This window comes from Oryzias melastigma, linkage group LG14 (assembly GCF_002922805.2).
Source record: "Oryzias melastigma strain HK-1 linkage group LG14, ASM292280v2, whole genome shotgun sequence".
Lineage (NCBI taxonomy): Eukaryota > Metazoa > Chordata > Actinopteri > Beloniformes > Adrianichthyidae > Oryzias > Oryzias melastigma.
In genome coordinates this window covers 21,455,965-21,480,550 of record NC_050525.1, presented here as the reverse complement: position 1 = coordinate 21,480,550, position 24,586 = coordinate 21,455,965, and the positions used below count along the sequence as shown (strand labels likewise).

General features: G+C 36.3%; 1 protein-coding gene across 5 annotated transcripts in view; it reads left to right on the top strand.

The window, feature by feature from the left end:
* gabra1 (gamma-aminobutyric acid type A receptor subunit alpha1) overlaps positions 1–10,568 on the top strand; it is a 32,682-nt gene extending 22,114 nt beyond the window's left edge. For all 5 annotated transcript variants that reach the window (XM_024265984.2, XM_024265983.2, XM_024265982.2 and 2 more), the window contains 2 exons: positions 6,025–6,227; positions 6,692–10,568. In XM_024265984.2, the coding sequence (XP_024121752.1) occupies positions 6,025–6,227; positions 6,692–7,012 (524 nt within the window). In that variant the 3' untranslated portion in view covers positions 7,013–10,568. The remainder of the gene's footprint in view (positions 1–6,024; positions 6,228–6,691) is intronic.
* Positions 10,569–24,586: the final 14,018 nt, after the last annotated feature.

Genomic DNA, 24,586 nt, shown 5'->3' with positions numbered 1-24,586 from the left:
CAAAGACCAATAAGTGATGCCTCAGAGATCAAGGATAGCAAAAAAAAAAAAAGTAACATAAATACCTCATATTTCATAAATAATTTGTTCTTTAGAGTGCCAAAGGTAATGTATGATCATATATGTGGATATATTTTACTCCGAAAGACTATAGAAAAGAATGGTATAGACCCTTTAAGAAAAGATTTGATCGAAGCTAAAAGTGATGCCATGCTTTCCACTGACTGTCGTACTAAATTTGTGTTTACATTCAGTTTTTTCTTCTATGTCCTTGATCAGAAAAGGCTTCCTAGAAAGATATTTTATAGAAGAACATTCATTTACATCAGCCTAACTGACACATCCTCCAGGTATTTGACCCAAATTCGATTTCCCTGTATGCTTTCACAATCAAAAATTAATAGGGCAAGAACAAGTATCCTTTACCAGGAAGGCTAGAATGCTGGAGCAGGACAGAAAAAGACCATTTTCCTGAAAATTCACCCCCTCTAGGAAGGATTTGAGTCCATGGTTTATCTGTTATAAAAGGATGATCATTTCACTTGTTTTCCTAAGATTGCAAAGATAGCAAAAGCTGACAATCAGGTTGTTAGGTTTCATCGGAGCAGATGACCAACAGTAACTTTGCAGTCCATAAAAAAGGAATAATCCGTGGGACAAAAAGTTGGTCTGAACAAGCCTATAATTTAAGCCATGCCTGGAGGACTTTCTTTTCTGATCTATAGCCCTTTACAGTCAGCTGAGCACCAGCGGCCTACTAGAATGATGGCTCTGACTGGCATTAAATCACTTTTCTTATCTTATTCTGCCAAAAACCTAATAACAAAGTGGGCTTCATGTGTCTTTCAGAAATGTACTTCTGAGCTGTTCTTGTCTGGGTGTGTAGTCACTTCAAACTTTAGCTTAGCCTGAGGCGGCGGCACCAGCCCTCCAACCGAAGATTGCCTGTTTTCCTCCAAGTTTTTTCCCTTTTAATCTCCAACTCACTTCCCCAAACGTGCTTTATCGCGCTATCTTTCTCCACATCTTGACGTTCTTTTTCCCATTACCCCGCGCGTGTGAGAGCATTTATAAGTATCTCTGTAAATAAAGGAAAAAACCTCGTTAGACGATATGTAACGTATATATCATGTGTCAGCGCTTGTCCACACAAAGCTAATGAAGTAGAAGCAACCATCAAGAATTGAGTTACGCCACTATTAATCCAGTTAGAACTTTCCAGATCAATGGCTTTGTTCATTAACAGCCTTCAAAGCCTCAAGTGTGTTACTTACAACACGTCAAATAAAGTCATTTAAAACCAGCTCCGGAGTCGTGTTCTAATGAATCAGCCTGCTAGTGTTCTAAGTGATTCCTAAATGGGCCAATCACCGAGCAGACACAGAGGCGGGGTTTACTCTCTCTGCAGGTGGAAAAACTCGACCGCATTTAAATGGCAGTTTTTTTTTTAAGCAGAAATACAGCATCTGTTACACTTTCACACATGAATGCATATGAGTGTCAACACACACATGCTGCCACCTAATGCAGACTCTCCCTTTGCATTGATGATCGAGTCCAGGAATCATTGTCTAAAATCCAAAAAAGCCAACTCAAAACACCCTCTTTTTTTTTACTTTTATTTATTTATTTATATGTTTTCTTGTGGTATTAGCACACTGCAGGAGATGGAAGCCCTGTTTCCATGACGACAGAGCTTGTCAAACACAGTAAATATGTGGGATACCGAGCATCAGAGCGTTTTTGCGAGGACTTGTGTAATACCCAGTGGTGCGCCTCAATCCTCCACCATAAAAGAAGATGATTTACTGGTAAACAAAGTATGTGGCTTGCAGAAGTCTGATCTCTCTCCTAATGTCTCACGTTCATTTCTCTGGGATAGAACAACTGTTGGCACATGAGGGTGAACGTTGTACCTTTTGTTTTCTTTTTTTTAAACATTAAATTAATAAAAGAGCATTTTATTAAAGCTTCAACCGAAGGTCATAGTGTGACTTTACATTTGATGAATACTTTTTATTAGGGGTGGAAAGAGAAATCTATTTGGCAATATTTTACGATATTTCATTTGGTGATAGTTGTATCGATTTTATAATTTTATTGCAATGAAAGACGTATTAATATTCAGTTAGAGTTTTTTTTCAGTCTCAAAAATTTGTCAAAATTTGTTCTGGTACAGTCTTGAAATCTATCCCTAATGTTTAAGGTGCTTTCGGATCACAGCGTGACAAATTCGTGTGGCCCGCCCCTTTTTTACTACACAGCGAATTTACAGCTTGCCGCATGTCAAAAAATGTGTTCCTGAAGGTGGGAGGAGTTACCAGCCAATGTTTTAAGCCTGACATGGATGGGTGTCTGTGTATATGTCACTTACAATGTATGGAAGTCGAGAGGGTTATGTTAAGAGATCAGGTTTGTTTATTGTGAATAGTTCTGTAAAAATGGCGTATACTTATAGAGAACTTTTCTATATAGTCATAGACCCATTCCCACACTGTAAACATTGGTAATCACATCTCTATGTCTGGTTTATGAGATTATTCAAATCAAATATACCACTGTCAGTGAGGTTTTCTATCTCAATCTGGGGACAGCCGCTTTCGCTGTGTTTCAGTGTCTCTGTGACTAAATTTGAAGGTTGTCCAGCATTAACCAGAGAGAGAAATCTTACTTCTTCTTTTCACAGCTCTACTCCAATTTGTGAAAGACTTTATGTTATGTAATTTAGTTTGGGTACAAACCGCAATTATGAATTTATTCTCCATGATCAATATTCAAACAGTTGACTCATCCGTGAAATGACGGGGACGTCATCCAGTCGTCACTGCCAAATCAACGTCCCTGATTGATTAGAGTTCTTCAACGGGTTTCACTTTTGACACACGTTCAAAGGTCGGGCACCCAAAAATGTACAAGAAAACTTGTGTAAACACAGGAGTTTTGAACAAATACCATATATATACAGATTTACAAATACACCTCATAGGAAGTAGTCACCCGAACTGCTGTAAGTATACACGATCTTAGAATAAAGCTGATGGCTAATCAGAATTCCAGATGAGCAGCTCAAATAGCTTTTAAAAGCCAAATTAAATATATTATTTTTTATTTCTTGCACACTATTTTGACAGTTCATGTGATATCCTTGAGTGGTGGTTGTGTAACATAACCTCGCCCTGAACAGCTGGCTCACCATCACATTCTCGTGAAACAGATGACCTCTTTTCTCCTCAAGAAGAAAAGCATGTCATAACACTCCTAATTACTCATTTTTTACTCTCTAGCTGTTTTGGGATAACACTGGTGCAACTGTCGGTCACAGCTGATCAGCTCTAGGACATGTTGTACAACCGCTGTGCAATGACTCACAAAAAGATGGATCTTTGGTGAGGAAAATGTACTGATAGGAGTATGAAACAAAAGATCTAACAAATGTAGTAGATTTATGTTGTTTTTAGAGATGAAATTTAGTTTAATTGGTCCTCCATTCTTCATTTTCAGTAGCTATCACCTTAATAGCTGGTCAGATTTCAGTCTTCCTATACTCTACTTTCTTAAAAAAAAAGCTAAATAATTCACTGACAAAATATGTAGGAGTATAACCTAAAAAAGGGGGTTTGCAAATTTAAAAGCAAAACACGAAACAAGTGAATCTATTTTGCATTCTTATACACTTGTGCCTGAGGAGGCAAACACTTTGTTTCACCATTTAATAAATGGCCAGGGTTGGCATAAGACTCCCAGAAAGAGATATATGCTCTCGACAAAACATCACCTAATGTTTTTGTATACTCCTCTGAACTACATTCTTATACACATAAATCAAGGAACCGAGCAATGACCCACTTCTCATTTGCTGCAGTGCACAACACGATATGTAACCAAATTCAAAGGCAACGCAAAGCAGTTACACGTTTTAAAGGCATATCAAGCTGTTTATATGATATGATAATGATGTGGATATTATAAGTAAAAAAAAACTATATTTTTGAGGACAGGAAATGGGAAGAAAAAAAAAGTAACTTTTAGCAGCAAATTACTGCAGACTAAATACATTTAACCTACATGTTAGCTGTTCTCCCCCAGAGACCTCAATAACAAGAAATGTGTGACTCCTTATTGCTGCAATGCATATTTATAAGCCAATCAAAAATGATTGGCCTATTACAAAATTCCCAACACTGACTTGAGTAAAAGAAAACACATTTAGGGTTAAAGTGACAGCAACTAGTGATAAAAACATGTTAAAAGAGAGTGGGAGGGGAAAAAAAACTGTGACTCATCACTTAACACTTCACTAAAAAGGGTTTATGAAGAAAATTCAGATTTTTTTTGTCAGGAATCTTACATAAGAATAAGATATGTAAAAAAGGTACATTTCAGTACCAAAAGTTAATTTTTATGACGGAATAAAATTAGATTTTTAATTGTATTCTTATTATTTTAAGTACAGTATTAGTGTGTTTAATAACTTCATCTATTATTGGTGTCATAAAACATGTTCATCATTTCTATAATACAATAAATAGAATATTGGTAGAAAATATTTCATTTTTTTTATAATTACAGTTGTAGCTACAGTGGATTTAAGCAAATTAAAATAAACGTATGTTTTCATTTGTTCCCATTATTTCAATTTATGCAAATAAAGCAAAAATATATTCATAGCATATTAAGACCAAATATAGTTTATCAGCTTAGAAATTATTTAGGACAGACTTCTATTTTTTTAAAAGTTAATTTAGAATAGAGAAATTCTATTTAATACATTCAATTCAAACACATAAAAACATTTTCTCGTGATGAGTATATGTGCCAAACAATGAAATGCTTTATCTTATCATTAATGTTTTAAAAGGCAGAAATGTGGGGGTGTTTGGTGGCATTTAATCTCAGTGGTGTGAGCGTCCTACACAACATTTCTACAATCTTTTCTGTTATTAGTCATGATTGATCACTGATCATTAACGGGGAAAAATATATTTAAAGAAACAAATTATTATCAATTTTAGTACAAGTGTTTTTGTAATCTAAGTCCTGATCTTGATTCTAAATATTTGACTTTTTTACTGATGTTTATTTTTTCCCCCCTTTTTTTAAATTTGTTTTGACTGTATTTAATTTACACATAAAATCACTTGACACAAAACATTTTAAAGATCACAATATAATATATATATACATATATACACATTTTAGAAATCAAAACAAAATTCCAAAAGAATTAAGCAAGAAACTGTAAAATAGTATGCTAGGACATCGCCTATTGGATGATGACCTATGATTTTTGACAGTCGAGTTTTTCAAATGCATTTTCAACATCCACATACTAATAAAAGCTTTAAAATTAGTACAAAGCATTTTCTGTATCAACTAATCCCAAACAACTTTCAGTTGAAATGATGGACAAACGTCATCATCCAATCAGCGTTGTCCCATAGTACCTACTTTTTCTGGTTTTCATTAAACTGAATGAATGAACTTAACTTATATAGCACTTTACAACTCTTTTAGGCGTACCAAAGTGCTCCACAATAAGAGGGAACAAAAGGAACTTTAAAATTAACACAAAAATTTCAAACAGCATAAAATTTTAAAAAGCAGTCAGCATTATGATACATAAAAGATAAATAAGAATGCACTAAAACAAAAAAAAATACATTAAAATGCCACAGACTACTGAGCATTAAGAGCTATTGCACATTTAAAGCTGTAAAGCTTAAAACTGGAAAAAAAAGTCATGTCAGAAAACAAAAAAATATTTTTAGGAATAATCAAAATGAAATGAAAGATCCAGCAACCTGCTGATTCTGAAAGAGATAATTAAAGGAAATGAAATGATAAAAAATAACAGGCGCTACCCAAATCAGTCTGATTTTATTTTGAAATCAATAAAAAGGAATAAATTACATTTAATTGAAATTCAACCTAAGTAATTAACATTGTAAAATACCACAACAGTTTAAACATTCCGCCAGTGTGTGTTTTAATTTTTGAACATTTCTATTTGCCTGTCTCCTGCAGGAGTGACCACCGTCCTGACCATGACCACTCTGAGTATCAGCGCCAGGAACTCTCTGCCTAAAGTGGCCTACGCCACCGCTATGGACTGGTTCATCGCCGTTTGCTATGCCTTCGTTTTCTCAGCACTCATCGAGTTCGCCACAGTCAACTACTTCACCAAGAGAGGTTATGCTTGGGACGGAAAAAGCGTGGTGCCCGAGAAGGTAGTCCTCGACCTATATTTCTGATGAGTTTTAGACCGAATAAACTAATAAAAAAAACTTCTTAAGATTATGATACATAAAATGTTTCCCTAACTGTCATTTTAAACTCTAATCTTACTGCATTTGTCATATTGTTACCTGGTGCTGCAGCAGAGCTGCATTTATATACAGGCGGAATCAGGCGGGAGACATTATCTTGTTGTCTCCAGCTCATGTAGAGGAAAATTCTATTTGAAGAACATGACATAAACATTAATAGTTTGAGGTTCAGCTTGTGCATTCTGTCTGTTTGCTGCATTTAGCGGCTCCACACTCATTGTTTGAAGATTTTCTGATTTATTTTGTTGCAATAATGTTACAAAAGCTTTAAAAGACAGTTAAAATAATCATGTTATTTAATGATAAATCTAAACTTGTTGTAAATATTTTTTTCTTATGTTATTTTTCCTCAAAAATGTGATCAGCAAAAGAAAAAGAAGGAGTCTCTGCTGAAAAAGAACAACACCACAGCCTACCCGCCTGCAACAGCTACGCCGTTCGCTCCCAACCCCGCCAGGAACCCAGGTTTGGCCACCATCGCCAAAAGTGCCCCTCCACCCCCAGATGAGCCCAAGGAGGAGCCAAAACCCAAACCCCCAGAGGCCAAGAAGACCTTTAACAGTGTGAGCAAGATTGACAGGATTGCCAGAATAGCCTTCCCTCTGCTTTTTGGAACCTTCAACTTGGTCTACTGGGCAACCTACTTGAATAAGAAGCCCAAATTGCAGGGGATCAATCCAACCTAATCCATGTTTCCTCTCTTTTCGATTACATCTTATTTCTTATTATTCTTACAGAAATGTCTTTGTTTTTCTTATTCTGTTTTTTGTCTTGATTTCTTTCTTTCTTTTTTTTTTGTTTTTAATGATAAATATTGTGTCAATGCTGGTTTGAATTCCCATTTCTGAAATCGCTTCTGTGTTTATCTACATTTTGATGGTTTGAAAACAAAAAACAAAAAAATACAGGAAAAAAAAAATAACAAACAGTATACATGTCTGAAAGGGGTTTGTTCAGGTCTAAGATGATGCCATATGATGCCACCATAAATATCTAGCCAAGAGAATGCTATTCTAAACTGCACATAGCCCAAACACAAGGAGGGGTGGGTATTTTTGTGTTTTTCTTTTCCAAAATGCGGAATCACAGGCACGTTGAAAGGCACTTGTGTACATGCATGGGCAGGGCATCTTTTTCATTTATACTTATTTATTTATTCAAAGTACAGTGGACTGCTGGCTTTATTTCTTTGGTATCAGCAGTGCTCAGTCATTTCAAGACATCTTCCATCCTCCGTAGGTGTTTTATGAAGCTCTCTCATACTTCAAGATGTTTTATAGTTTCCGCAATAGCAATAAAACATGTCTCCGTGGACACTGTTTATTTAGGGATCACAGAGTATTAAGTTCCATTATCCCCGTGCTTGACATTGAAAATATATTGGTTTCTCTTATTGCATTGTAAATATTATAGATGTTAGAGATGTCTATATTGCGTTTAAATTTTGCAAAGTGTATCTAAAGAGTATAATATCTAAATTCATGAAAATGTACACTTTTTTTAAAATCATAATTTCCATAAAAAGAGTATATATTGGGCTCGGTCATGCTTAAGTGACTGTTTCTTACCCAGTTCATATCCATGTTAAGTTGGAGATTACACCGCTGTGTCACATATACTAAGACTGGCTAGCTACAAGCAAGAATGTGATATTATCTCAAACCCTGGAGTGTGTTTTAAATTCAAAATCAAAAGTGTAGTCATTTAAATTGATTTATTTATACCTCGTTTGGGTAATTTATTTATTTAGGGGCCCTTATTTGCCAAATTAAGATTTTTTGGTTCAGTTTGGGTTTCTTTCACATCTGCTTAAAAAAAGGGGCGGGGCACACTGAGACGAAGGAGAAGTGCCTTTTCCATTTTCAGAGTTGAAGCTGCGATGGCTCTTACTTTGTTGATTGATGGCGCATCTATATTTTCCATCCCACTGTGTCCCCTGACTGTGTTTACCATAGCCGACACACACGCCCCCCCTCCCCATCTTCACTGGGTTGAAAAATTGAGACATAACACTCAGAAAGTACCAGCTACACTGCCTTCAGTATCACATGCCCGTTTGGAGTCATCTGTTGCTGCTTGTTGGTGAGCAACAGAACGGAGACAGGGACGGAAAGGGGACAGAGAGGAGGTAGAAGCTGAGTCGAAGTGGCACGGGGATCTTAACGCTAGCCGGCGCTGTGTTTCGCACAGAAGACATGTCTTGTTCTATGATAGTGATGAAGATGAATATATTTTTGTAGCATGATGTCAATCTCTCTTCCGAGAAAAAAAAACAAACAACAGAAACAAAAAAGAAAAGTTCGTTTTCTTCTTTTTTTTGTTTGTTTTGTCTTGCACATTGCTTGCTTCCTGTTTTTCTTCATTTAATCTTTGAAACTCTTTTGGGGCAACGCTTCTTATCTTGTGTGGCGCGTAAAGGTTTCTGAACAGTCCATTTTAAAATTATGTTTATGTAGCAATATTAATTAGCAAGGGCTTTTCTTGGGACCTGAACCTGACACTCAGTCTGGGGGCGATATCCATTGTAGCTTTACACTGACCCCTCTGTCGTTGTAGTAGTTTCATCTGAGTGCTGTACCTGGATTTTTAATGATTGGGTTAAAAAAACTGGTGGGGACATTGTGTCAAAAATCTGGCTTCTAAAGCCTACAGCAGTGATGCTCCATGGGATTTTTCTGTCTGTAAAGCATTTCACAGGCCACAGAGCAGGCCAAACTGCGTATTAGAAATGTGGAGAATTCTCTGGGACAAAAAAAGACAAATATCCAAGAAGTAGAGATTAGCGGTTGTTGCTACTCTTATTTTTTCGCATTCTAATTAAACCAATTCCCTGACAGCAGATTTCTACAAGTACTGCTTACAGCCAAAATAGCCTAAAGCAGAGGGTCATGGAACTGTAAAGTTCAGGGCAAAGATATGTATAAAGATATTTGAATTTTAAGCTATTGTATCTATATTTATTATCATGAAGAAAAACATATATATATATGTAAAATACATAATGCATACGGTATTTGATTCTATTAATGAAGATATTAGATTATGATAAATATGTTTTTATTATCAACCTATTGTTATGCATTTTGCACATTTAGGAGAATATAAACATTACATTTATGTAGTTCAGCTTTGTGCTATGCAAAGACAGCTTTGAACCACTCCATTGACCTTTCCACCCTGACCATTCAGCTACTTTAACCAGAAAATAAAAAAAATTAAAAAAAAGCTTTGCTTTTTGTATCAACCGTGCACCCATTAGCTTCCCCCTCCTCTGACCCCGCCCACTCTCCCAATCATGGCTATACAGGGTGACATCAAGGAAAACAGTGGATTATCTCTTTTGTTTGGTTGAAAATGTCCTTCATTGTCGACTGCACTTTTTTCACCAGAGACATGCAATAAAAGTGATTGGGGCGGAGAAATCAGAACTGTAACAAGGACACCTTCGGGTTTTGAGCCTATACTCGCAGAATTGAAGGGTGGGTGAAAATGTGAGCGTTTTGTTTTATCTCTGCTTTCCACAGCTCGTCTATAGGTTCACGGGGGAGTTTGGACTTTGACAAAGTGAAACGTGAATTTTGTACTGAAGTTTTCTGTTGGAAGCATCTTTGCTAAGCTTCTATCTTGTACCTCCAGCAGGACGAAACAAAGGCTGAAGACCATTTCCAAATATTTCTGAGCCAGGTCTTGTTTTGCTACATTTATTGCTCCACAGAGAGAATGTGAAAAATGAGGCACAGTGCAATCATGAGCTTCCAGCTTCTACCCACACACCCATAGGCAGGTCATTCATGTAAATATCATATATGTAGGCACATCCGTCTTTTTCTGTCATTTGACGCCAGGTCCATTGCAGTTCTCAGCAGCACTTGCTTTCCAAGCTTTCTGAGTCTTTGGTTATACCTACATACAGTACCTACCTGCGTTTTCTTGTATTTTTATCAAGCAAAATATGTTCAGATTTTCACAGAAAAAAATGTAAAAAAATATTTTCTAAAGCACAAAAGGTAATTAGGGTAAGAAAACAACAAAACAAACATATGGACATAAAAAAAAGACCGAATGCACACAAGCTCACACATCCACATTCAAATGCTGGTAGTTTAACGATCAAGGGTTGTGATTGATGTAGATGAACTGGTAAACCTTCTGTAAATGTTTTTGTTTGTTTCTTTTGGTTATGATACAGCCCTGTAAAATCTGACTCTGCATTAGTCTTTAAATAAAAAGAAAACAAATAACCATGTGTGTGTCTTTTTGTGAATTCGCAAGAAAAGGTTAATAATGACAACTTGTATATTTACCTCCTCAAGTTTCAGTTACATTAAAACATTTGGTAGTTTCACTTCATTGAAGTTTGGAATGACGCTTCATTGGCTAATAACATTTTTCTTATTTTTATACTGAGAAAATTAATAAGATCGTCAAGTTGTATTTTTATTTCCCCCCTCTTGGGCTAATGCTCAAACTGGACCACAGACAGAAGTAACGTTTAAAATGCTGCACGAGGCAGACAACCAGCACCTAAAAGATCTGGTGAAAACAAACATAGCAATGTGGTCGCCGGTCCCTCTGTAGAGCTCTCCAAAACATATAAACCCAAGCTAGTAGCTCAACTTTTTCCATGTTGTGGCAACGAATGAATTCCAGAACAACTTTGGTGTTCAGGAGTAAAAGAGAGGCAGAGGCGCGATTTGTGATTCCTGTGGCAGAGTTTTCAATGTTAATGCAATGGTACAGATACAACATGAGGTGATCTAATGTCAAGAGCGATTTGAGTGACAAGGTGCGAATTGAAGGGCGTGGCCAAAATTTAAAAATCTGAAATTTGACAGGTAGCTGCGTCGCATCTGCCAATCAGGAATTCAGCTTTGGTTACGTGACGTTTTCAGTGGCTTTCCCTCACATGGCAGAGCTCATTCACTCAATATGCCGGCAGAAAGATGTGGGTGTGGAGGCTGCCGTCTCGAGCCTCATCAAGAAATTAAAAAAAAGGAAAAAACCCTTCATGTTAATACAGTCAGCCTTCAAACACGGTAAAAGAAACACAGAAACACCGTGGAAGTGGCTGTCATATAGACACACCCCCTGTCACAGGAAAATCTTTTAATGATAAATATATAAACCCAAACATGGAGACATGATTACAGATGTTTGTATGGAACTCTTCACAATAAATAAACCTTATTTATTCCTCAACATTATCTGTGACTTCCATACATTCTAAGTGAGAAATCCACAGACACCATTCTATGTAGCGATCATCCTAAATGCATTAGCGGTAGCTCCTCCCACACGTGACTGCGGCATCAAGCTCAAGAACACTTTTTTTGACAGGCGACAAGCATCAAATTTGTCGTTCAACGTAAGAGGGGCGGGGCACGTGTCGCATGAATCGTGTACGGTATAAATGCACCATTAGGTGGGGATTGAAGACTTTCTTCACTACTTTTCTACTGACAGTGTTGCCAGATAGTGTAACAGTTTTCAAGGACAAAAGTCATCGGAAAACTGCCACACCCCAAAAAAAAAAGAAAAAAAAACCCAACCCTTCTGTGTCACTTTTTAATTGTAATTGCTCACACCTGTTTTTGGTAATTGCCTCCCCGACAGTATTTAGTTTTCAGTTGTTGTCAGACAGCTTTTCATTTAATCATTTCTGTTTTCTCGTTTTTTCTGGTGTTTAAGCCAAATCTCATTAAATACAGATTCTTTTTTTAGAAAATAAAATTTTGGGGACAATTTAGTACCTATATTTTCTTTTTATCTAAGAGAAATCCCTGAATATTATACAAAATAAGACATTTAAGAGCAGTAGCTAGTCTTTATATCTTTGGCTTATCTGTGGTTGATGTGAAATGTTTTATATGGCATTTTGGTGGCTTTTTTTTTTTTTTTTTTAATCATGACTTTGACCATCTTAACTTCTCCTAACCACCAAATCTAAGCATTTTTTTATCTTTAAAAACTATTCACAATTAGGGCTACACTTCTGTAAAATATTTCTTCTGGTAACCAGAACATGATAAAATAAATATTTTGTTAGATTTGACCCAAACAGAAACTAATTGTCACTGTCACTTTAACTATCTTTACAGTTGGGATTGTGTATGTATTTACTGAATCTAAAGAATAAAAAGCGAAATATATGCATCAAAATGCAAGAATATTAGCAGTGTTTGTGTGGTGTTAATAATTAAAATGGGTTAGAATCTGCACACTATTTTGTGCTTCATATTTTCCCTCATATTCCTCCCACTGAGCTCTGGCTGCTTCTGCTTAAAAGCATCCACATTATCCAAGTCTTCTCCCACTGTGCCACGAGACTTCAGGTGCTGAGGAACGTGTGCTTCTCCTTTAGAAAGCATGTGAGCTTCCATACCCTCAGAGTGTTATGTAACAAAGCTGCTTCTCTCTGGCAGGAGCTTTTTGGAAAGTCTCTTTGTGATTCTTCTCTTCGCCTCTCTTTGTCATTTTCTCCCCAAAGATCTTACCTTGTTGGGTTCGGGGATGCTTCCAATAAACATGCAGTGTTTTCACTTTGATTTGGGCTTAAACATGAAAAAAGCTTAGTTTGGATTTTTGATATGGATACAAAGCAAGGAATTTGACTTTTTTTCTGTTGTGATTTCAACAGAAAATGACGCTTTGGGGAATATATAAATATATATGTTTGCTGGGGCTCATGCTAAAGCATGCATAACTAAAAGGGGAAATGTGAATATAGAAAGAGATACACACATCCAACAGGGTTACAAACACATTTACAAAATACACAAACTAACTGTTTTTTATGCAGACTCCTGGCCACGTATGGCAATTCCTGATTAAAAGTGCAGCTTTATTAGGTTTTGTTTAGGAAAGTATTCTCCATGAAGCGGAACGAACAAACTACATGACTAAAGAAGGTTTTCTCCCAGAGAACAAATGGCAAAGCAGACACAATGACCAGGTAAATACTGAGACAAGTCCAGGATTTCTTTATAATAAAATGCTGCCTGGAAGCAAAAGTTTGTAATTTTTTCAAATCAAACTTTTCCAAAAAGCGATTTCACTCCAAGTGCTTTAAATAAAAACATCAAATTTGAAAAACAAAGAATGGGACAAATGTGTAGAACCCATACAATGCACTCAAACCACCCCCAACACACACACGCACATGTCGACACATGGTAGAAAAAAAAAATCTGAAATGATCAAAAGTAGAATTCTGGCTTTGAACTGAAGTGAGGAAACAATATTTGATTTTAGGGACCTGTCCAAACCAGTGACTGGCCAATCAAGTTTACAGAATACGCTACAGGACGCCCTAGATCTAAGTAAATAGATCTTTCTTTTATTTCCAGTCTTACTTACTGGTTCTATTCAGAAAAGAAATGAGCTAGGATCTTGACCTTTTCATAAATAATTATATGATGCATCATTGATGTACCATAAAAAAAAAAAAAGATAACAAATCATTTTGAATCTTTATTAGTGAGAAAAGGTCATTCATCTCATCATTAATATCTATATTTGGACACAACTTGTTTTAAAAACCAATGCAATTGTATTAATTAAGGGAAAAAAGTTTAAATGAGTGCATCTTCTTCCTCAAAGGACCCACCACTCATCTGTATTCATCTAATTCTATCCTCTATATCTTCGTTGCTTAAACCAATCACCTCCATGTCATCCCTGATTGGTCCTCTTTGGTCTACCTCTATGCCTCTTTCCTGGTAGCTCCAACCTCAGCATCCTTTACCAACACAATCCCTCTTCTCAAACTATCTCGATCTCTTCTGAACACTTCCATACCTCCACAGGTATGTTGTCAACTGCCTTACCCCTCTTCATCCTCCTCAATGCCCTCCCTAACTGATCTTACTCACTTTTCTCATTCATCATTTCTTCAAAGTTCTCCGTCCATCACACTTGCAGAACTTGTCAACCCATTTCCATCCCTGCCCTTGATCTCCACAACCTGCTGCACCCTATCCATCTCTGTTTCTCTGACTTGTCAGCCTGTGCGATCCACTTCTCCCTCCTTTGTGTATAAATCCTACAGGCCCTTTTGTTTAGGCCTCCTGCCACCTTTACCTTGTGCTGTTTTTACCTGTACTCCTGTCTGCTCTCATCTCATCAACCTTTTCCTTTTAACACAAGGTTGAACTTCTTCATTCCACTACCAAGTCTCCTTCTGGGCGACATATCAGAAAGTTGAATATTTTCCTAATGGATGTTGAACTTTGGCAGAAATGTTCTTTGTTTACAGTTCTACTCATAATTTTTGTGGATAGAACTTCCAACCGCAACGCAGGGATTCGGGCTTGGAGACAGCAGGATTTTGTGTCTGTTTTTCTGGCATCATTTTACCAATCCGGCCATTTACAGTCGCATTTGAAGCAGCTAGAATTCAAATGTAAACCTTTAAATTAAAGGCCATGGTCCTCAACCAGGTAAAGATGGTTTGTACTCTTTGGGTAGATTAAAGTCTCCTACCACAAGAAAAAGTGTTCAAGTATCTCATTCTCGAATGAAGAAGGAGCTAAGCTTACTTTCTTGTCACTCTTACCCACTTCGCTTATGGTCATGAGGTTTGAGACATGACCAAAAGTATAAGATCCCATATAAGAGGCAGAAATGGGTTTCCTTGGAAGAGTGACTAATCTCAGAGATGGAGTGGGAAGCCAGACGTTACCCTAGAGGAGCTCGTATAGTAGAACATCCATTCCTTCACATTGAGTGAAGTCAGTTGAGGTTGCTTGGGAATCTATTTCAGATGATGGACGCCTCCCTAGGGAGCTATTCCAGGCTTATCCCTATTGAGGAGACTCCAGTTACGGAAAGATGGACATTTTTTTGTTTGAAATAAATACAGATCCAAGACAAAAAACACAGAAGCTTATTATATCTTTATTGGAATATGGTCTGGTTGCTTGATTTATATTTAATATATAAAACAATTGTCTCATTGGGCTTCACAACTGTAATCGTACAAAAGCAAAAAGTCGGTCATAAAATATGAGCAATAGCTCGTTGCTAAACTAAACTAAACTATACGGACTGTTAAAGAAGAATTAGCTTATCCAACTTTACAACTATGGATTTGAATGGTGTTCATCCAGATAGAACCGGGGGGCTGGTGGGGGCGAGGTCCACAACCACGACGAGCCAGAGGCGAGGTCCACGGCCAAGAACAGGAGCACATACAATCCACCTCGAATCTCTCCCACTCCGAGATGCAAGATGACGGGTTTTTGTATCACTAATGTAATTATTTCATGTTTTTGATTCATAATGTATTTATGAAATATATCTCTGATAAAAGTGTTATACATTTTACTAAATTAAAATTGTCTCAGTCTCCATTAAACCCGTTGAGTTTAAATGTTTTGTTCTCCCATTAAGTAAATTCACATTTTCAAAAGGAAAAGTTTGTGTTACTGCCTAAAGGACAGACTATGCAGACTTCAACAAATCCAAAAAAAGCTAATAATGTCTCACGACATTTCAAATGTTAAAGTTATTCTTTTTTTTTAACAATAAATCAATTTTTTGTGTATAAAAGTGTTTTATTCTGCCTATGAGAATGATAGAAGACCAGCTAGAAATTCAATTTGTCTTTGTTGGTCTTATCCAATGGATGCTGTGCCACATTCAACTCTTCAGGCTTCACATTTTCAAGCAGAAGCCTTATCGCAAACTCAAATCTTCTGGAATTCCTTCCCTTCAATTGCTTTCTGTCTCTCTACCCAATCACCCATTGAAAGACTCCATTGATTACTTGGCCAGATATCTGGATCTGTGATGTGTTTTTCTACTTCTACTTTAAATTAAGTTCACCATCACTTCTGAATCAGGTCTAAAACTACTATCAATGATACATTTAATATATCATAAAACTAATCACTCAACATACAATACCCGAAGTGTTATCAAAGCAGAAATAATAACATTTAAATGCAGAGATTCTGTTTATTTTTGATGTTTTAAGGATTAATACTTTTCAGTGTTGCTTTTACCATTGTCCTTAACATTCTTTGAAACCTAATTAAGCGTTTGAAGGAAAGAACATATAATAGGCTGAATAAAAATCTGACATCCATTTGAAATGTGAAGAATCAAGAGAAATGGAGGGGATTTTAGGATAGTTTTTGTTGAAGACATAAAAGACCCCATGAAAGGTGCAAGATGTGCTTCTTGATTTCCAACAGATGCAGTGAGCATTTTTATGCCACGATCATCTGGCTGCCTTTTTATGAAACAGCAGTTTGTCAACTTTGCTCTAACAGATGGATTCAGGTTGGGAAATGGGCCCACGTGACCTGCATAAACATTTGTGTGGAAAACAGATAATTTAGTTTAGCCAGAAAAACAGCTATTCTGTGATGCCAACTTTGCTAGGTGCATTCATCCCATCAAAATGGACAAACCAAAACAATTTTAAGTCATGTTTTTAATTATTTTTGGTTTTGCAAATGTTTATTTTCAGTCAAGTGATGCCTGCACCTATTAGTATTCCTTTATAAGAACCCTGGATTTGACAAAAAATACACATTGCCATATTAAATCATCAAATCCGTGTTATTTTTTCCTTGAAATATAATTGTATTGATAAAATTAAATACAAATTTGAACTCATGAATCCAAATTAAATAGATCCAGTATTATTATTTTTATTTCTTATTAAAATTGGAACCTTGAATGAGAAAAGTGCATTTAGTTTGCAGAGAAAAGCAATTGCTCCATAAACTGGTACATTTTCAAGCTGCTGTTTTCTGTTCATTTAATTTGACAGAAACTACCAAATCTTGCAGTTCCATCAATGAACACTGGTTTCTGAAAGGACAAGAAACCATCAGCTACTATGTTTAAAAGTCGGATTTTACATCAGAAATAAATTATGTCAGACTTTTTTTTAAAAATCTATATCACTTTTTCATAGAACTGATTTTTTTTCCTCCAAATTAGTCATTTATTATTTATTAGAGCTCAAATTTGTCATTTTTTATAAATTTTCATTTTTAGGAGCAGGCTTGTGGATCCATTAACAGACCCAAAAGAGCTTTATGTTTGACTTTGCACTGCACAATTACCATTTTTGGAACGATGTTGAGGTGTGTGGTGCAAACTCAATTTTAGGCTTAATTTTCAACATTTAGAATCCAACAGATGGAATCAGAGTTCTTGTGAATATGCCTGTTATAGACACACAGAAGTACAATAATTTTAATTAGTGAGCATATTCTGTATTAGAAGCATTTTTCCCTTTTTACTATTATATGTATTATTTTTTTTATTTTGCATTCTTGTGGTGCTTTTTTCCTTATGGTACCTGGGACTATATATGTAAAATGTGACTTATGATGTAATCTGCTACATTTGCACTTTTTGTAAAAATAATATGCATTCAATGGTGAAATGAAAATAAACAGTAGATGGCAAACACGTCAACATAACTTGCAGTTGCATTTCTGAAAAGATGCAACAGAACCCACATCTTTAGCTGCCTGGTGGCTGAGGATCCTTTTGTGAATCCTTTTAGTATCGGTACACGGAGCAACAAAGACTTGCAAGTGAAACTTTTCCAACTTTCTGTCCTTTAAAACTGTTTACCTGTCAGTTTCAAAAATGGACAGTTTTCATCTGTTACAGAAAATTCCCAGTAAAAGCCTGAAGGTTTCACCAAATGTTCATGCAGAAAAAGTGCTGCAAATATGCGATGCAGATCATCTGTGATTTGCAAGTCTCTAAAAAGGAGATCCGTTCAGCACACCTTGACCCATTTTTTACAAATCATCTGAGCTGCAAAACTTGTGCTCCAAGTTTTATGTAAAAAAAAAAAGAAACTTGCAATAGAATTTGACTTTTTTATATAAAGAAGGTGAGTAATCCTGCCTTTTCATGCCTCATAATTTGCCTCAGAAAACCGACTTTTTCAGCAGACAAAAATAGGACAAATTTATCCGGCTGTGTGTGAAGTGATGCAATCGGTCTTTGAAAATGTAGCTCCAGAATAGATTGCAGTGGAACAAGAATATCCCAGCTAGTGGGACCACTTCAACTGAGTTATAGTTTCTAATTGAAACAGCACCATTTTTAAACCAGTGCTGCTCAGTTTCAAAAGGACAATTTGTTCAACAAATGTTCACCAGCCACTAATTTGCCGCCCCTTTAAAAATGTGGCTACTGTAAAAAATATATGAATATATGAGTTCTGTGACATGAAAGTGATCTATCAAACTACCTTGAATGATTGCACAGTTTGTGATCTTTACTTCAGACTTGACTCTGCATTTGTGATTTGCTCATTTTCAGACTCTTTTGGATGACAGTGTTTCCCAGAGGCGCTCCACTTCACGGCATGAGATTTTCACAAATTACCATGACACAAAGCAGCCACGTAGTCAACATTAACCCCAAATGTGCTTAGATAGAAATATTAAAGAGAGAAGAAGCCTCTCCTGGGGCTTTCTTACCATTTCATTACCATTTTTTTTTGCTAAAAAAACAGAACTTGGTCACATCTACTTGTGGAAGCAGATTTTAGCCCACAAGCCGTTCTTTGGCAATAAGGATAATGTTAGTCATATAACATGACATTTGGAGAGCCACCACAGTGACAGGTTTATCTAAATGGGCTTGTCGTTATGTCTTGAGGAAGGGACCCATGATAATGATGCTGGAAGCAGCTGTAGGCAAGACTTGTCAGTCCTAAAAAAAAATACTGGTTAATGGTAAGGATAAGTATGGAAGAGAGATACTTCAGGCCATCACATCAGCATATTTCCTTCCCTCCGTCTTCCATCAAACAACAAAGGTTTCCGTTTTTTCATTCCATCATTCATGTTTAAATTCACTTTATTTATGGATCACTTCTTTTCCCCTGAATTTTATGTTTCCAAATACTTTTCTACCTCTATTTGCATCAACATTAACGTCCTAGTTGCAGGTAACATTTTGTCTCTCAGCTCTTTAGAGAAAGTCAAGTTTCTTCTCGGTGCGGGAAAAGCACAGGATAAAGTGAAAGCAGAAAAGAAACTGAGCTGAATGGCAATCGGGTTGGAGCTGAGAAGAAGGGAGGTGGAGTGGAAGAGGACGAGAGCACACAAGGGTATTTAAGATGATAGATTAAAGAAAAGGATGAGATGATCAACAAGGATGAGAGAGGGTCCAGGGGGAGAGTGAGTCTGAGAAAGTTGAAGAACAAGGACAAGAAAAGATGGGGAACAAAGGAGCAGTTCTAGAGAAAAGTTAAGAACAAGAGCTTGGATTTTGTGGAGGTGACAACGGGGATGTGGGAGTTGGAGCAGGGAAAATAAGAGATGGGAGGAGATGGAGAAGAAGTCATGCTTCAGTAAATGATAATAGCGAAATGGTGTACACATGTGTACCGCTTTACTACTTTCTTTTATATTGTACAAGTACATTGGATATATACAATATTGTAAATATTTAATATTAGGGGTGTGGCGATTCATTTTAACAACCATTTGGTTCATATCACAATCTGTGGTTGCTGATATGATTCATAGTCAATATCTGTTCATTTTTGTTTGAGCCGATTCTGTTAGATTCCTTGACCTAAAATCAAGATTACTTGTCTTTTTGTTTTTTTTGCAAAATAATCAAGTGTAAATTAAATATGTTTACAAACAAACAAGTAAAGAAGAATTAATAGCAAACCCATTCACATTTCAACTTCATAAAGTTCAGCCCACTGTTGTTTTTCTCCATAAAAACAGAACATACTATCACATCGCATGATCACATCTTTACAAAAATTCAGTGTTTTCACACATTGGGTTGTAATGATGGTTTGATCACTTTTGCTGCCATCACGTGTGTGTTGTCCGCTGTGATGACACTTGGTTATTTTTACATTACAGTAATTTAATTTCTAATATGGATAATAATCCATTTATTCAATTTGAAACAATTCTGACTTGTGTGGTGGGTGGATTGATAGCTAAATGCATTTTGTTGTGTTGGAGAAGAGATTTAAATAAAATCAAATAAATCTCTAAGTATTCTACGTAAATATTTACTTATATTTGTGTAGTTATATGTGTGTTTATTGGTATCTGAGACTGAATGTGTACTCATTAGAGAGAGAATAGTGGGTGCAACGGGTGTAGTAATAGAATTGCTCTGGGTCATGGCGGTGGGAATCTACAAGGCTTGTATTTTTTTCTTTTTTTTTTCTTTTGTAATATCTTTCCTTTTAAGACATATATATCGTCAACGTATAGTGTCATCAATCTGACCTAGAGGTTTATTCTTTCATAGTCTATGTTGACACACACACACACAAAAATCTAGACTTTCCATCAGCAAAATTGGTTTTATTTAGAACAACTTTAAGTTTATATAATAGCAGTTATTAATTCTAATAGAAACTTCTAGTTTCACCAGCATTTGATTATAATTGTGTGCTTCCACTGGCTAAGCAAGCATCCAAATCAAGAGAAGTTCTAAAGTTGTGGCAACCAGTGTATTTTTTTTAATCATCAGACTATGAATTAATTAATTTGCTTTACATCACCAAAGACTTTCAGCTTCATCCAACTCAAGCTAAACTCTTCATTTTGAATTAACACATTTTCTGATGTCTAATAAACCCAGAAAAACGCAAAAAAAAAATTCAAACGTCGCCACCTTTGATTAAGACCTAACTTCTATTTAGAGCACATCTAAGGGAGTGCGATGCAGTGGGTATGTGTGCAGCCAACAACTCACTCTCTGCAGTATTACAACTGGATTTATGTGGAACAAATCTGACTCGCATGCTGTTTTGTATTATTTCATTCCAAACAATGGCCTGAGCTGCAGTTTTGCTGCAGTAAGCTGGTTGGCAACACAATCAGTAAACATTTGAAGGTCAAAGCATAAATACTTTTAAAAACCAACATGTGGGCTGTAGAACTACTTTTGGATTGTGGGGAAAAAGTTATTAAAAGAGTACTGTCAATGGGTTTGCATTTGTACAGTAGAAGTCATAAAAAGTATTGATCCAATTCTGCCACAGAACCACACCTGACACACCCTGAAAAGCTATTGAGCGTGACGTACATTTATTTGCCAGAAGACAGGCACAAATAACAAACAGCAGCTGTAGAGCTACAGCTTTATACTGGCCAGCTCTCATATGTGCTCCACACATTTATGTTTGTGTAGGAGTGCACTGGCTTGTGTGAGTCTTGCCTGAAGCCATGTTGCCTTCCCTTTTCTTTCTTTCAATCACAGCGTGAACCCATATTTACCACGGTCAGTGAAAGCCTCACCTTTTTACCTTCTCTTTGTCTTTCTACTTCATTCAACCCATAGAGTTTGCCCCCCTTTAAGGGTTCTTAAACAATCTGGCTTGTTCATTTTTTTTCTTCCTTGATCTGACAGTATTTCTTTTATTCAAATTAAAGTAAAAATTAAAACTTTATCTATGAAGCACTTTTCTTGCAGAGGCAACAAACATTGTTTTACAGGTTTAAAACAATTATATATATATATATATATATATATATATATATATATATATATATGTATGTATGATATAGATATAAATATAGATATATAGATATATGGTGTTACCCTTGTTACCCTAGTAATTTGCGTTTCCCGGTTTCACATATTCGCTGATTTTTTTTCAGTCACACTTTTGTCACAAAAACTCTGACAACTCAAAACGCTTGTGTGAAACTTTTGCGTCTGAGCTCCGCAGTACCATTCACACCGGCCCGTGAAAACAACGGGCCGGCTTGGTTTTCACGCCTGCCTGTCGGCTAACCCCCGCCCTCTCTCCATGCACCTGCATGAAGAAATAGCATCAGCTGACTTAGAAGTGGCCAAAAAAATCCTGATATGCTGAAGAATGTAATCGCAGAGGGTAATTGTCATCTGTAAGAGGTGTTTGTCATGGATGAAGGAGGAACCAAGCGCTCCTGATTTTAAGGCACATGCATACAGAGTGACACTCCTCACCTGTATCATAAGTATGCTAGTGTACACTTTATTCTTCTGAATTAAAAAAAAAAAATAATAATACTCCAATGTTTTTTAATACATGTTTTACGAAGCATGATCAGAAGTGCTATTAATGAGTATGGAATACCCCAGATCTGCGAAATTTTCGCGGATCTGGGGTATTCGCAGATATCACAGTATTCCCCTGGTGAATAAGGAGGGAATACTGTGCCTACATGTGTTTGTGTGTCTATATTCATATATATATATATATATATAAATAAGAACTTTGTACAACTTTATACTTAAATAAAAACTTTATACAAGAACTTTATATATATATATATATGTGTGTATATATAAAATCACACAAAAATACCATCAGCTCCCTGACCCCTCGCACCCAACAAAAAGAGACATAATGACACATGTATCAAACTTAAAGTATAAATAGAAATAGAAGCAGATATGGAAACCTGGGTTGATGCTGATGTGAGGATATGATATTTTGGGGAAATTTCCACACCAGAGATTGGCCCAATTGCGATCACAGAGTCCCCCTTGGAATACAGCCTGATTAAGGCAAGCAGCCAGACTCAGAAAATCTCAACGCAACAACCCTGATACTGAATAGTTATAGTTGGTCGATGTGTGGAAGATCCCCTGGGGTCCATAATAACTAATGAGGTCTTGCCATAAGCTTTGGTTCTAACTTTAGGAAGAACTGAGGCTTGTACCAGAGGACCTCAACGTCCACGAGGGCTCATACTGTATATTCATATCAGAGAGATATGACGGCCCAATCCCATTGAAAATATACCTATATACCTTACCAGAACTTTAAAAAAAATCCTTACAGATTTATATTTGACGTCCTTTTCAGACCCACAACATCATGTTTCTTAGAGACAAAGATTTTAGTTAAAAATTCAATAAACTCACTTCTGTTGAGACATGTATTTATTTTATGCTACAATCCAATGTCCAAGTCAACCCACTTACTCCATAAGTGAAACAGAGAACCACTTTCCCCTACTTCTTTATTTTTAATCATTGCCTTTCCACATTACTGCTTCATGGATTTTTAAAGGAGATTTGTTCTGTTTTCCACGTGGGATAGCCCTACAAAACTCACTTCCAAAAAGTCTGACACTGTGCCAGATGCAGCCTTAATAAATGCAATGACATGTACAAGCACAACAAAAAAAATCATATTGTCCTCTTGAGACTGCCTGTTCCAGCCTTAAAAGCACAAATCAATAAAGAACTTGAGGGATAACATGGTGTGTAAGCAAACCGGCACACCGTGGAACATTCATCAGACACATAGTTGAAATAATTCATCCTTAGGGCTGTTTATATGTTTGACAAATAAAGGAAAAGAATCTGATTTGGACAAGTTTCCTGTCATATTTTAACAAAATGACTCATGGAGTCGATACCTGTTCTCACCAACCTGGGTTTAGTAATACTTTTATCTTTAAATCTATGGTTAAGCTTTAAATCTCTGCCTCTGTGAATGATAGGTAGCAAAAAACTGCTGCGTGGAGAATGATATAGCTTTGATAGAGAATCTGATCACATTTCACATCACCTCCCGAGAGATGTCTGGAATACTAAAGTATCTATCAGCAGCTGTGGGTAAACGACAGGGAAGGTATACGCATCCTGATCAGACACGAAGCTAATCAAATTATCCGGTGCTCACTTCCTGCATGTTTTTAAAAAAGCTGTTTAGCATGGGTGACAAAATGTCAACCTGATTCTGTTCAGGTGGGTTGTTGTAACAAGTTTGCAATATTTTTTTTTAATTCTATAACCACAATACTTTTTTTTTTTTTGGCAGAACTATCTTTAAGATTTTTGTTTTTTAGTTTATGTGTCCAAGTTTTCTTGCCTACAAAATTCATATTTTTTTATTTTATTTAAGTTCCCCTACAGTCCTCCTTCGATCTATTGTTAAATTGTTCCCAGTGGTCCTTTAACTAAGATTATCCTGGTTTTATGCAAAATAAAAAAAATTAAACTGCATCATTTTCTAAAACATAATTTTTGCAGAGCAGCAGGAGTTCATCAGGCATTTGTCTCTGAGTTGTGGGCGAGACTGTTGGCACAGAAGTAAGCCTCCACTCATTTCCCAATATCCCTTTGTTTATATGTTTTCCCGCTAGATTATAGTCCCTCACAATACCAACCTGACATCACCGATTCATCAAAACTGAGAAGCAATATTGGAGCTTTCCAGTCGTACACTTTAGAGCCAGATGGATGAGGAAAACAAAGACTCACCATTCACCAAAAACTGAATAAAGAAACAC